The 15,449-nt window shown below is 28.6% G+C and overlaps 1 protein-coding gene across 1 annotated transcript; it reads left to right on the top strand.

Annotated features, from left to right (window-relative positions):
• The first annotated feature begins 11,222 nt into the window (after positions 1-11,222).
• On the top strand, positions 11,223-15,184 carry LOC112786931 (probable auxin efflux carrier component 8). The gene is made up of 6 exons (XM_025830305.3): positions 11,223-11,858; positions 12,684-12,873; positions 13,116-13,201; positions 13,535-13,692; positions 13,792-13,868; positions 14,530-15,184. The coding sequence occupies exons 1-6, from the start codon at positions 11,330-11,332 to the stop codon at positions 14,594-14,596; spliced, it is 1,107 nt and encodes a 368-aa protein (XP_025686090.1). The 5' UTR covers positions 11,223-11,329; the 3' UTR covers positions 14,597-15,184.
• Positions 15,185-15,449: the final 265 nt, after the last annotated feature.

Here is a 15,449-nt window from a genome sequence, read left to right as displayed (position 1 = left end):
AATTTAATGCAATTTAAGAGAATACTTGGTACCCTCAAAGATTACATGGGGCTTATGATTTTATACCAAAAATATAATTTTTTTTGTACATAAATAATTTTAAAATGATAAAAAAAGATGGTTAAAAAAGAATCAAGTTCCTCCTAAAAGTGTTGGATAAAAGGATATAACCCAAAAGAACACCTTGAGGAGTTCAATTTTTCTAGTGGAAACTAAATTAGTAGAAGTGGATTGGTTGGATTTGGAGTGTAGAGATTGTCATCTAATTAAAAGAAAACTAAACTAGATGTCCCTTCACTAATATCACATGTCATGAGCACCCCTTTTACCTAGACACCTCCTTGTCATGAACACCCAGCAGAACTTTAGTTTAACTTCTGAGAATTAACTTCCTCTGTTTCTAGTAAAAAAGACTTAAAGTGATGGGAACACCTAAAAATATTTTCTATTAACTATCTTATTTAGTAATAAGCCTTGGAATAAAAGGAGTAGGTTAAACATCACACTGTAACCATTGGATAATGGACTCCCTCCTCAAAATGGCTTTACACTATAAAAGGATCTCAAACCACCTCTTTAAAGAGACTTTTTTCTAAAATTTGGAAGCTCATATCCATCTTTTTCTCTCCCCAAATCTTTCTCCTTGTTCTTCATTTTGTTCATCAACTTTACACATAAAATTAGCATTCAGGTGTTCCACCAGAACACCCGACAGCAAGATTTATAGACCCTTGTTCATTCTAAAAGAGCTCATTCATTCTCTTGTGACATTAGTGGAGGTCTCAACACTTGTTCTCCACCTCTATCCTCATCATTAGTTCTTGTGTTGCTTATTTGTCATTATAGAAGTGTATTTCTCACAAGTTTACTTGTCCTTGATCTCTTATTTTAATCTTTTTTTTCTTTTACTTAATCTATTTTCACAAAACTCACCCAAATCATATATACTCCACAGAAATATTTTTCATTAGGGAGATGTCATCTTTCTCATCTCTTGTATTTGGACTAGAACTCGCAGCGGACCATTCATGTCTTCTTCCCCCTCTACTTCTTCTTGAGCTTGATAATACTTCGTCAGTATCCATGAGAAGAATCAAAGTCCCTTTTCATTCACCATTTTTCTCAACTTAAAGGATTATTGTTGAGAATAAAACAACGCGGTTTTAGTATTTGAAAATTTTTTTGTCTCTAAACCTTTTTTAAACCATTCACATCATATACCATAACGGTCATATCTTCATAATGGCATTCATTATTTCATTTTAGGCTTCTTCCTTATGTTTCATAATTCTAAATGGATGAAGAGATTTAGGTGTCTAAATTTTGAGGAGGTCAAAAAATTAAATATATTTTTTAATTTTTAAAAATTTAAATATTCGCATAATAAAAAATTAAAAATTTATTTATCTTTTACTCCGCACTTTGCATAACAATCTCATAATACACATACACATCTTTCTTAAAGCTTATAAGTTGGTGGTAAAATACTAAAATCAATTACAAATAAAGATTTTACAACCAAATAGAATGAGTTTGAATCTTCTCATTTTTCTTTTCTCTACTGATCTTACACAGCTCAGACTTATTACTTCTTGTTATTAGGATTATCTTTTATAATAGTGAAATATAAATTTATAGAATCAAGACACAAGGTTACAGACCTTGTTATTTCGAGTTGATATTTTCATGAGAGTGAGGATGTATTTCTAAAAAATTCTGATCCTCAAGTAAATAATAATCAATAATAACATACTTTAGACATCTATTAAGACCTTTATTTATAGAAAATAGAGAGAATTTAAATATATCCGTGCGAGATATATATAGAATCCTACGTGGATATCATCAGATTATATCTTGGATAAGCTTATCCTTCCAAAAAAATTATGTTTAGACTAACCACAACTTTAGACTTAATTTAGAAGCCAAATTGTAATATTTTTTATACATATAGTCTCTACTTCATGAAAGTAGAATTTAAAATCTTTTCTATGAATTGTTCCATGAAAATAATTTGAATTTGTAAAATTATTTTTTTTAATTATTAATTATAAAAAAATGGTATGAATCAAATTAATTAAAATGTCAATGAAAAATACATTATTTTCTAAAGCCACCTTTAAACACACTTTTAAAAAAAAATTCATGCTATTTTAATTAACTTAAGGAGATGACTAACTATTTTTCTTAGTAGAAAATTTTAAGCTAGCGTATGTTTTTAGAGACTGACACTCTGAAACTAAAAATCTGAAATTCAGTATTGTATTTAGTGATTAGAAATTAACTAAAATTAAATTTTCATTTCTAAAAATAAAAACTAAAACTTTAACAACATTTCTTTCAAAAATATTTCAATTTAACTTTTTAAATTCTTATTCTATCTCTTCCACCGTCTTCCCCTCTTCAACCTTCCAAATTCGCCTTCAACCTCACTCGTGTACTACGTCCCTGTACACTTACCTTCGCCGCTGCAAAAGCCAAACCCTCCGATGACAACGATACCTCATTATATTCTTCTACAACGTGAACCCAAAAGAGGAAGTCCCCTTCAAACCCCAGAGCCTTCGGAAGGATATTAGACTCGAAGATATACGTGATAAAGAAGGAGAGTAGGTACGGATTGAAGGTGAAGGATGGGTTCAAGGAGAGGGTGGTGCAGGTAATAAGGAGGGTGACAAAGTAGTTAAGGGAGGGAAGCAGCTGAGGTTCAGGACAGTGGTACGGTGGTGGTTGGAGACAAGAAGGGGCAAGTGGGTGTTGATGGTGGGACAAGAAGGGACATGTGGGTGACGAAGTGATTAAGCTTTTCACTTTTCATCTATGTGCATTATTTATTGTAGAATCAATACTTCAAGAATAGGAATTGCTCGAGGGGGAGCGATGCTGGTGAGGATTTTTTTTTTTTTAAATTAATAAAAGTATTTAGAGAAAAGGACAAATAGGTCTCTAACCTTTTGTTCTGCCGACATTTTTGTCCCTGACCATTGAAAAATATTTTTAAGTCCCTGATCTTCACAAAACTTGGACAGATCAGTCCCTCCGTCCAAATGCCTCCGTCAGGGACTAATCCGTCCAAATGTCTCCGTCAGAGACTGATCCGTCCAAGTTTTGTGAAGATCATGGACTTAAAAGTATTTTTCAATGGTCAGGGACGAAAATGTCCGCAGGACAAAAGGTCAGGGACAAATGACCTATTTGTCCTTTTCTCAAGTATTTAAATATGAAAAAGTTTAGGAGAGCAACTTTATTGAATTCTATCTAGCATGTAACCAGCAAAGAAAAGTGAACCATTGGATGAAATCTTATACTAATTTTACACCATTAAAATCATCATTGATGACTATTTAATGACTACAAATCACAAAAGTTACTGTCCCCTAACACTCCTCTTTAAATAATTTTATTTATTTCCGTCTCTATATTTATGTTAAATCAAACATGATATTGAGATATAATTCAGCTATATATATCTTATCAAACATAATATAAAGACTTAATTTAGTCTTTGTCTCTCAATTTCAATCTCTCAACCTCAATTTTCCTTTAAGCACAGTCTAATAAATAGGGAATTAGTTGTTGTTAGTCTACTATCTACAAAGTTTCAATAAAAAATAACATTAGGGATTCCCTTATAATTTTCTCTTTTAAAAATAAAATGATCTATGAAATGGGGAAAGAAAATATAAAAGTATTTTTAAAAGGGTCTGAAAAAGGCATATACAAAAGCAGGTGCTCTTTAAGCTTTAATTTAATGTACCCATGTAACAAGGAGAGGAATGTTATTTCGAGATTTTAGTAGTAATCCCATATAGGATCGTAACAAAAAGAAAATCAGTAAAACATAATAAGCCTGAAAAATCAATGAAAAGGTCAGTTAAGATTTAGCTAATACGAATTTTAGATGAATAATTATTATATTCTATATATGAAAATTTTTAATATCTAGATATACAAAAATTTTGATAATTAACTGGTTTTTTTTTTTATATTTAACCTAAAAGTAATTTGGCCAAACACTACTAGTAAAGAAAGAAAAGGAAACCATAATGCACTGGTGAAGTTCTTTAACTAATATGGAATCACTGCAAAAAAGGCTTTATGTGGCGAATGCTCTGCGAGAATATAGGTAATTAATTATTGAATTCCTTAGGAAAACTAAATTTTGCAATGATAATCTAAGTGGTAGGGCTATATATTATTCAACCTTTTTTTAATATATCGAACTAATAAAAGTCAAAGTGAAACTTTAGCAGAAGGGAAAAATATTAAAATAATGTTTGTCCACATAAGGAGTTTATACTATGAAACTATTCTTTTTCATCAAACAAAGCATAAATGATGCATAGATGATATTAAAGAACTTTTCATATTCCATGTTTCTTCATCCAAAGACAAACATACCCCTGTAGACTCTAATAAAATTACTTTATTTCAATAACATTTGTCGCAAAGAATTTAAACATATATCTATTATTATGTGTTATATATTATTAATTTTACTATTAAAATAAATCACATATTAGTCTCGTATTATAATTAAAATTAAATATTTTTTAATAAAATTTATTTTTTTTTCATTCCTTCACCTACTCTATCTCTCTTATATATCATTGTCAATAACTAATTATAAATTTGACAATTAAAATATAGCTATTCTATATCACTAATTTAACAACTATAATGTGTCACATGACATTCTCTCATTAAAATTGAGATAAAATATTTTTCTCAAAAATTAATAAACTCTCTTCCTTCATCATCTTATCTACCTCTCTCACATTCTCTTCTCTCTTTCCTTCTCACTCTATATATAACTTATAATTTATATTTTATATTTTATATTTTTAATTTGACAAACTAAAATATGTCATGAGATATTCTTTCATTATAATTAAAATAAATTTTTTCTTCTAAAATTAACAAATTCTCTCTCTTCTTCACTTCTTCTTTTTTAGGGTTAAGTATAGTTTTGGTCACAAAGGTTTTCAGCCAGAATCGAAACCGTCCCTTATCTAATTTTCGATTTAGAATCATCCTTAACGTTTTTTTTCGTATTAAAATCGTCTTTTTTATTTTTTTGGACAAAAATACCCTCACCCCTACCAACACAATTACCTCCTCCACCACCACCACCACCAACACCAACACCACCGCCACAACCTCTACCAACAACACCACCAACACTACCACTAGCACCACCACCACTACCAACGCCACCGCCGTCCCCCTCCCCCCTTTCCCCTTTCCCCTCCCCCTCCATGTCTTCCCTTCTCCCCACCCCGCCCCCCACCCCGCGTCCCCTCCCCCTCCCCATTTCCCCTTCCCCCCACTCCCCACCCCCACCCCCACCTCCACCTCCACCTCCAAGAATAACAGCATCAACAGAGAAGCAGAAAATCAATAAATCAACACAAATTTAACACAAGCAGAAACAGAAAGCAACAAATCAACACAAACTCAAATCAACAAATTCAAGCACAAAGCCAAATCAACAGAGAAGCACAAAGCCAAATCAGAAATTCAAAACACAAAGTAGATGTAAAAGGCGAAGCAAGACCACCGGCAGCTCGTGGGCGACAGAGTGACAGCGGCTGGGTAGATTGGCGGTGGCAGGAACATGCATGAACGGCGGCGACACACTCCACGGCTGGGTAGATCGGTAGCTCGGGCTCCCCTTCCTAGCGACGCACTTCACGGTGGCGGCAGAAAGATACATGAAGGAAAGGCGACGACGTCTTCCTCTGGTCGTGGTTCCGGCGGCGGTTCGTGGGTGGACCGGCGATGGTGACGGCGGCTATGGCGATGGACTCCTCCCCTCCCTCCCGCGTTTCCTTTCCCCCCTCCCCCCACCCCAACGCGTTTCCTTCCCCTTCCAAAACACGTTTTTTTTTATTTTTTAAAAAAAAATTATTTTTTTATTAAAATAGGGGTAGTTTAGGAATTAAATTAAAAATTTTATTTAAAAGGACAATTTTAATACGAAAAAAACGTTAATGATGATTCTAAATCGAAAATTAGATGAGGGACAGTTTCAATTCTGGCTGAAAACCTTTGGGACCAAAACCATACTTAACCCTCTTTTTTATCTTTTTCTCTCTTATAATTTCTCTTATTCTTTATCTCTCTACAATTCTGTTCTACAAAAGATAAAAATTAATAAAATAATATAATTCAAATAAATTCATAAAATTTTAAAGAATATATTAAATTTATAATTAAATATAATTTTAAAAAATTTCTTAATATTATTCACATAAAAATATATTATTATTATTATACATACTTTTCTAATTTTTATTTAATTTTAAATTTTCACCGCGTATCTTTCTAATTCATATTTTCACTTCTCTTCGTTCAAGTATTTATTACATATAATTTAAAAAAAATAATAATATTGTGATTAATAATTAGAATTAATATTTATTTGTTTTAAAAAAATGATTTTGAATTAATTTTATAACTATTAATATAAATTTATTTTATACTAATATCTAATTATATATATTTATATATATATATATATATAGAGAGAGAGAGAGAATTATTTTTAAGAGAAAATTTCACTCTCCTCCCCTGTGAGATGCTAAAATGATGTTCCCCTCTCCTCTATTTTATAAATGTACATTCTCCTCCCTTCTAACTTTTAAAAAAATCTCCTATTTAATCTATTTTAAATTTTTTGTGTTAACTAATATTAACTTTATCCATTTTTTAGGAAAAAATATTATTTTTTGAAAAAAATACCCATTAATAAAAATTTTATTTTTTATCATTAAATTTTACTTACTAAAATACCCCTTTAATAAATTATTTTTTTATTGATTAAATTATATTTTTATTAAAATATTTTTAAAAAAATTAATAATTAAATTTTATTTTTCTAAGATACCTATCCTTTAATAATTTTTTAATTATTAAATTATGATTTTACCAAAATTTTTATTAATAATTATTTTTATATTTTACTATTAATTTTTTATATCAATATATATTATTTTAATATTAAATAAAAAAATCTTACCACTGTTAATATATATAACAATTAATATATATTGATATTGAAAAATAATCTTACTAAAATTTTTATTTAATGTTAAATAATATATGTAGATATCAAAATATTAATAGTAAAATATAAAAAAATTGTTAACAAAAATTTTGATAAAATCATAATTTAATAATTAAAAAATTATTGAAGGGTATTTTAGAAAAAAAATTATATAATTATTAAATTTTTAAAAAATACAATTTAATCAATAAAAGAATAATTTATTAAAGGATATTTTAGTAAGTAAAATTTAATAATAAAAAATAAAATTTTTACTAATGGATATTTTTTTAAAAAATAATTTATTTTTTTTAAAAAAATGGATAAAGTTAACATTAGTTAACACAAAAAGTTTAAAATGGATTAAAAAATAGGTTTTTAAAAGTTAGAAGGGAGGGAAATGTACATTTATAAAATAGAGGGGATGGAAATGTCATTTTAGCATCTCGCAGGAGAGGAGAGTGTAATTTTCTCTATTTTTAAATAACAAGTATGAAAATTAATTACTTTTATTTATTTAACAGATTTAATACTTATCAAATGTAAAAATATACACATTAAATTCTTTCAAGTTTTAGATAATAAATGTTAAAATTAATTATTAGTAAAAAAATAAATTCTTTCACATAAAAATAATAACTAAAAAGCTTATTATTTGATTTTTTTTTATCTACGAAAACTATAGTCTTCTTAGCTGATGAGAACTTTTGTCCCTTACGATTTTTTTTTAAAAGTAATTTGATTTTATAAATCTTTTCTGCGATAATCTATAATGTCAAAAAAAAGTTGACGTAACTTTAAAAGATTTATATTCCCGTAATATTATTACGAACAAAAACACTAATTTATTCTAAATCATAAATTTCGACCCTATGTCCACAAGTTCAACTACATTAACAAACTCTAAAAAGTGTTGAATTTAACTTAGAGCCTTCTTCTGTTTTTCTTCTTTCTCATCATTTGACATAATTGCGCTGAAATCTCCTATTATAACCACTCTATCACCAGAGCAGTGATTAATTATTAGAGAAATTGGTCATATTGGTGTTGTCTAATTGCATTAGTTCTGTGTAAATGAACAACAAAAAAATTGTTCAAAGAATTAATGTTTTGATGTCTTTAATCAGAAATGGTACAAAATAATCATATACATTAGAAATACTCAGTCTTGTCTCTTTTAGTTTTACCCACCAAACCACCAATCCTCCTGCCATACCATTAGGTTCGACATAGAAATCATGCAAAAATTTATATCTGTATACCACTTCCGCAGAATAATTTTTTTTTTTTTTTAATTTTGACAATCTCATATTACTATCTTCAAAGACACTTGAATAGAGGTAAAAACAGATCAGACTTTGTTTTTAATAGATCTAATCTGTCATGTAGTTAATTGGTCTGAACTTGATCTGCAGCTTGTTATAGATTTTTTTTAAAAGTACTAAACTTGACCTGACCTGAAACCTGTTAAAAAGTCTGATAAATTTTTTTTATAAAAATAAAAATATTATTTTTTAATAAAAATATTTATATGTAATATATCATATATATTTAATATTTATAAGAATTTTTAAAATTTTAAAGTATTTAAAATATACAAAAATATTTATAATAAAATATAATAAATTTAAAATATTTAATAATTTTGTTAATAATAAAAAATTATTTATATATTTAATTATATGTTAACAGGTCAATAAGACTAATTAATAAACATAAGTCTGACATATTAATATATTAAGACTTTTACAAGAGTCTAAACCTGTGTCTATTTGATAACAGGTCAGGACAGACCAGACTACAAGCTCTTGACAGACCGCCTGACCTTTTCAAATCCTACACCGGGTGTTAATTTTGGGTTGACATCCTCCACTTCTTCAGCTCTATTTGTAACATATCTTCTTAGTATTCCCATCCCCTATATTACTAGAAGTTATCCTTTTAGCTTTGAGTATGGTACCACATGTGTTGAGTTTTTTTTTTTTTTTTTCATGGCCATTTGCTTCCACTTCTAGCCTCATCCTCCACCTCTACCTTTTTTCCCTAGTCCCTTAATACCTTCACTAAATCTAAATTCTACCTTATTTGTGACGTTTTCTAGCAGAATAGATTGGTCGCTTTATGTCTCAGTATGCTTTTGTATATTGCCTACTTCAATTTTAAATGCCTTTTCATTATATATGATCGTCAAAATATCATTATGTATCATCCAACTCCTACAACCCCTGAACCTCCTCTACAATCTGATTTTTTTACTCCCTGAGTCTACATTCTTTGGATTAGTATTAGTACTAAAAAATTCTCGTCCAATTCTACTGAAATTTGATATTTTGTTTGAATTTTTCTCTCTTATATTTAGGGATGGCAATGAATCTCCACAGAGAAAGAGATTTATCCCCTACCCTCCTTCTCCATTTAGTAAAATACTTCTGTTTCTGTCTCATTTCTGTCACGAGTTCTTATTTATTTCTTCCTGCAAGGGGAGACATATATCCGCGAGTATATGTAGATATTAAGTTTTATATTTTTTTTAAAATTAATACAACCATAATAAAATCCTATATAATTCAACTAAATATATTAAATCAAACATAAATTTAATATAATAATACATATAAAATTTGTAACATATAATTTAAAATAAAATGAATTAAGATTACTTACACGACTTATATATATATAAAGATATTTAAGTAAAATTTTTTTATGATTCTCCGTAAAATGGGTACCTCAATTCTCGCTCCTAATCCGTTCGGTTTATTGGCGGTCTCCCGGAGCAGGTCCTCGGTGCCGGAGGTCATGACCACACACTATCCTTCTCCTTCAATTTCTTTTTCCTTTTCTTCTTAAGTTAGTAAAGTTTTGTGAGAGAGAGTACTAAATTTTGAACTCAACTAGATGTACAACTGCTTTGATAGGTCATGGCCAACATATTAATCATGTGATCATCATTACTTTAGATAGATTTGAGGCAATCTTGAAAAGAGAAAGAAAAAAAAAAGGTGATTAGGAGTCTCTTGTGGCAAAATTCCCTGCCACAACACTTATTGTCACACTTTTGACCAAAAACTACAAATTATTCTTCTTCGTATAATGGTTCTTAATTAACAAAGTCTTTCATTACTTCACTCGCAATTCACTTCTGTATTCTCCTTTCTCTGCATTGTAAGAGTCCTATTAAATCCAAATAATAATACATGAAGCAGGAAAAATAACAAATATATGAGTTTTCAATTAGTAACATACATTATGATTAAACATAAAAATTCTGATTGAAAATTCGGATATTTTATTTGTTATTGTTCATGCTTCAGTTATATATTTTCTTAAGAACCTATGAAGTATGAACTGAAAGACATTTCTTGATTATTACAAGAGATTAAATAGGGAATCTATTCTTTTTTTTTTTCTCTTTGTCCGTGTGACACAAATGCCCTCATTTTTTATTTATTGATTGAAAAAAAAAAGAGATTCGTTATTATATCACAAAACACCAAGCTGACATTCCATGTTAGTTGTTTGTTTATTGCACATTGAAAATGGCAAGATATGAATATAAATTCACATCCAAAAATTAACTATCAATTTTATTTTTGTAAAGAAATATATATTTAGTGTTTATAAGAAAATTATTATGTCATTATAAAAAAGTTCAATTATGTTATTATAACAGGTTTGATTATTATTTTATCGTAAAATATTTAATTATTTTTAGTGATTGATTATGTTATTAAAAAATATATAAAATAATGTATATAAATGTATATTTTAATTTCTTACGACATCTTCTAACTGGACAGCTGCATACAAAGACGAGATTCAAACTTCTGACACTTGCTTAAATGAACAAGTGAGCTAACCACTCGACCAACCTAAATTAATTATATATATATTAATGTATATACATACATACTATCAGATTTTTTGTATTTATAGAATATTTTGATTTACATAAATAACTTATGGCTGCAAAATCACAAAAAAAAAAGTCAGAAATTAAATTACTTTATTAAAATCTAATTACCAAAGAGGGGCAATTCTTTTGTTTAATGTTATGGCCTAGTAAAGCAAAGTGGTCATTATTAAGGCTGCTAGAGAATATAAGAGAGCCTGATAGGTCACTATGAAAAAAGAAGCATCTCATAAAACAGATTATTCTATTCTATATCTCACTAATAATACAATTCTTAAAAAAAGCAATGTTAGATAGCTTATTATTAAGGTTTATATATGTCCTAACATATTTCAAACAGTTAAGACATCATCATCATCATCATCATCATGATTTCCTTAGAAGATGTTTATCATGTAATAACAGCCACTGTCCCATTATATGTTACTATGATATTAGCCTATGTTTCTGTTAAATGGTGGAAAATCTTCACTCCAGAACAATGCTCAGGGATAAACAAATTTGTTGCAAAATTCTCAGTGCCCTTGTTATCATTTCAAGTTATTTCTTCCAACAACTTCTACAAGATGAGCCTGAAGCTAATGTATGCTGATTTTGTTCAGAAATTGCTTGCATTTTTGGCATTAACAATAATCATTAAGGTTAGTGGCAGAGGAGGGTTAAAGTGGATCATAACTGGTCTTTCATTGTCAACACTTCCCAACACTTTGATCCTTGGGATTCCTCTCATGAAGGCTATGTATAGAGATGATGCTGCTCTTCTTCTTCCACAGATTATTGTCCTTCAGAGCCTCATCTGGTATAATTTGCTCTTGTTTCTTCATGAACTCGATGCCGCCATTCCGGCCAGGACCATGCCTGACACCCCACCACCACCACCACCATCACAACCCATAGGTATTTAATTTGCCGCTTAAATTTGCCTACTTTGTGTTTTTATGGGTTTTTTTTTTTTTAGACTCTTTTTTGAGTTTTAAGATAGTAGCACAGTTCGATGATATTAATTTACATTATTTAATCAATGAAATTTAAAATTTTGATGGTAAGATTTAAAATAACAATTAAAAAACAAAAAGATATATTCATTTGTTAATATTTTTCACCTTTGTCATTGTCACTCATACTTAGCAAAACCTAAATCCAAAACTGACTTTGTTTTATTTGAGATTTCATATTTCATATACCCTTCCTTTATGTTTTTTTTTTTAATATTTAAGCATAGGCAACTTTGATAATTTATTCTTGTTCAGTCAACTGAAGTAACCTATTAAAACAAAAGTGGGGCCAAAGGCAAAACTATTTGTTTCTTAAGTTTCTTTTTTCTTGTCTGTTTTTTTTTTATAAATATTCACATATAGCTGTTTTTTTTTATGTAAAATTGATAATTGAAAATTATTAGATAACAATTTAGTTAAATAAGTTAAATAATTTAACGATTTCTAATTAATAATTTTACATAAAGACAATTACATATAAATTTTTATTTTATTTTTCAATTAGATTCTGTTTCAAGACTTATTCCTCTAAAATAGAATCAATGTTTATAAATTACCCTATTGTCTCTGCAGTCAAACATGAAGTTATTTTATGGTACAAAAATTGTTACAAAATTATTCCCATAAGTAATATTATACTATGATTATACATTTTATTTTATTTTGTTCAATGAAAGTGGTGTAATTTCTTTTCTGCTTTCTCTCCCTTCTTGTTTTCTGCTTAAAGGAGAAACAGAGAATTCTCAGGAATTACAACCAAAAGAAGAGGAAGAGGAAGATGAAGAAGCAGCACCTGCTGGGAGGGACAGAAAAAAGAAGATAATGTTGATTCTTATGACAGTGGGAAGGGAGTTAATCACAAACCCTAATACCCATGCAACTTTAATTGGTCTTATTTGGTCATGCATACACTTCAGGTAATTAATTCCATTATAAATCACTTTGATTTTTTTTTATACATTAATAATTCATATCCATATATATTAATTTATAAACATGCATGTAAGAAATTAGAAAAGGTTAAAATGAATTATTAGAGTGGAATAGACAGAATATTTGTCTAACTTACTCACCATAAAGTTGAAGATTTTTCTATGTTCATTGATCATTTATTATTAGACATAAATTAAATTAGGGTAACTGTGAAATTCTGTTCCAGGTGGGAAGTGAATCTACCAGATGTTATTAACCAATCAATAACAATATTATCCAATGGGGGTCTAGGTATGGCAGCATTCAGCCTAGGTAAGAGTTTTTTTCCCCCTTTAAACTTAAATTCAAACATTTTTAAAAAGCATAATAATATTTGAGACGTTTAGTTAGTATGAACTTCATGATCAATGTAATATTTTTTGCTTATACAAACAAATTAATTTGATAGACTGATAATGTAAAATATTTTATATAATTATTTAATTATATTATATTTTTATGACAATTCACGTAGTTAATGTAAAAAATAATTATTTTTGCTGATGTGACTTTACACGATTGAATGTAAAACTATTTTATACTGACAGTGCATCAAAATTAAATTCGAAAAAAATTTGTCTTATTTATTTCATGATTGGAACTTAGGTCTATTTATGGCATCACGCTCAAGCATTATAGCATGTGGTCCAAGGATGACAATGGTTGCATTAGGGCTAAAATTTCTTGCTGGTCCTGCTCTAATGGCTTTGGCCTCCCTCATGATCGGATTAAAGGGTACATCATTGAAAGTGGCAATTGTTCAGGTACACTTTATTATTATTGTATTAATCTTTAATTTGTCTTTGATTTTCTAATCAGTGAAATTATGTTGACCATGAAATTGTGATTATTTACATGTGCAGGCAGCTCTACCCCAAGGAATTGTTCCTTTTGTTTTTGCCAAAGAGTATAATGTTAATCCTTCAGTTTTAAGCACAGGGTAAGTTCTATTGTTCTAATATATACTTCATGCAACCCATAACTTCCACAATTTGATAAATTGAATATTAATTAAATAACGCAACAACATGTCTCCAACCACAAAAATGTGAGACAAATTAATTTTCAATAATGTGAGATGATAGAAGGATTAATGCATCTTATTTTTAATTTTAGAATAATATTTTAAATCGGTCTCTAAAAAAATTTTTAACCACATATTTTAATTCTCAAGAAATTTTAATCACAAAATTAGTCTCTAAATTTTCAAAAGGTTGCACAAATAAGTTCTTGTCGTTATTTAATATAGGCATAACAATGTCCAATTTTTTTAAAAAAAAAATTCAGATCAATCTTTTCATTATTTATTTAATGAAATGAAAGTTTAGAAATTGATTTGACGATTAAAATTTGTTAAGGACTAAATTGTTGGACTAATAAGAACCGATTCGAACTGAAATATTACTTTTTTTTTATGGTTGGAGACTAAGATGTAATTTAGTTTAGTTAGGAATGAAATTGTTCTACCAAAAAGTAATTAATGACCAAATTGGATATTTACTTTATTAATGACTTTGATTAGATAAAATTCTAAAAAATGATTATATTATTAGTATATCAAAACTAAAATCTTTGACGTTTGTGTTTGGTGTGGCAATCAGAGTGTTACTAGGAATGCTTGTTGCCTTGCCGGTGGCATTGACCTACTACCTCATGTTATCACTATAATTGGAGCAATTATTACAAGGAGATGAAAAATTGGTGTGAGATAGCAGTTTATATGGTTGTATATTGTCTCTATTGATTCATAGTCAGAGAGAACAGAGAAGAGAGAAACAAGTGAACTTAAATTAACAAATTACACAAGTTAGATAGATATACCAGATTTTGCAATGGTGCATTATTCATCATCTTGGTTACAAGTTACAATCACTTGGAGAAAGAAGTACAGTATGATAGATATGGTGTCATCGAGCATTGAGAAAGCTACAACCATGGAGGAAGATATATGAGAGTACAAATTTTAGGGAATATATGATATGATTAAATATGTTTAATTACTATTCAATCTTAACAAATCTCTCTTTATCTTTCTCTAAAGCATAGAATGGAGAAATGACATGTAGGGTTTTTGTGTATGTATATTATCATTTATATATTTGTTGAGATGTATTTTCCGAACTTTAAATGGGACTTTACAAGGGACTACTATACTAAAATTAGAATGTATATAGGAGGTGTAAAGTATGTTGGTTTTATAAATATTTATTGATTCGTTCTAACATTTATAAAATTGAGGAGTTAGGATTTAATAAATAATATTTGTGTTCCTCTGTGAAAAATAAAATAGTTATTCATATAAATCTAGATTTACATTCTCAAAATGAGAAATTCTTAGAATTATAAATCTAAATTTTATTTAAGAATTTGCTAAATTATCTTGTTAATGAGTTGTTGTATATATAAAATGGACTTTAAACATCTTATATTTACTCAAGTTAGGAGTGGCAAAACGAATAATCTGTCTTGTTTCGCTAAGATCCGTCCTAAAAACGAATCATCCTATTCCGCCAAATTTAAA

Source organism: Arachis hypogaea, chromosome 20 (genome assembly GCF_003086295.3).
Source record: "Arachis hypogaea cultivar Tifrunner chromosome 20, arahy.Tifrunner.gnm2.J5K5, whole genome shotgun sequence".
Classification (NCBI taxonomy): domain Eukaryota; kingdom Viridiplantae; phylum Streptophyta; class Magnoliopsida; order Fabales; family Fabaceae; genus Arachis; species Arachis hypogaea.
This window is presented reverse-complemented; position numbering and strand designations above follow the sequence as displayed.

Coding starts and splice junctions, on each gene's coding strand:
- LOC112786931 (XM_025830305.3), top strand. CDS start 11,330: ATGATTTCCTTAGAAGATGTTTATCATGTAATAACAGCCACTGTCCCA. Junction 13,202..13,534: donor TATGGCAGCATTCAGCCTAG/GTAAGAGTTTTT, acceptor ATTGGAACTTAG/GTCTATTTATGGCATCACGC. Junction 13,693..13,791: donor TGAAAGTGGCAATTGTTCAG/GTACACTTTATT, acceptor TTACATGTGCAG/GCAGCTCTACCCCAAGGAAT.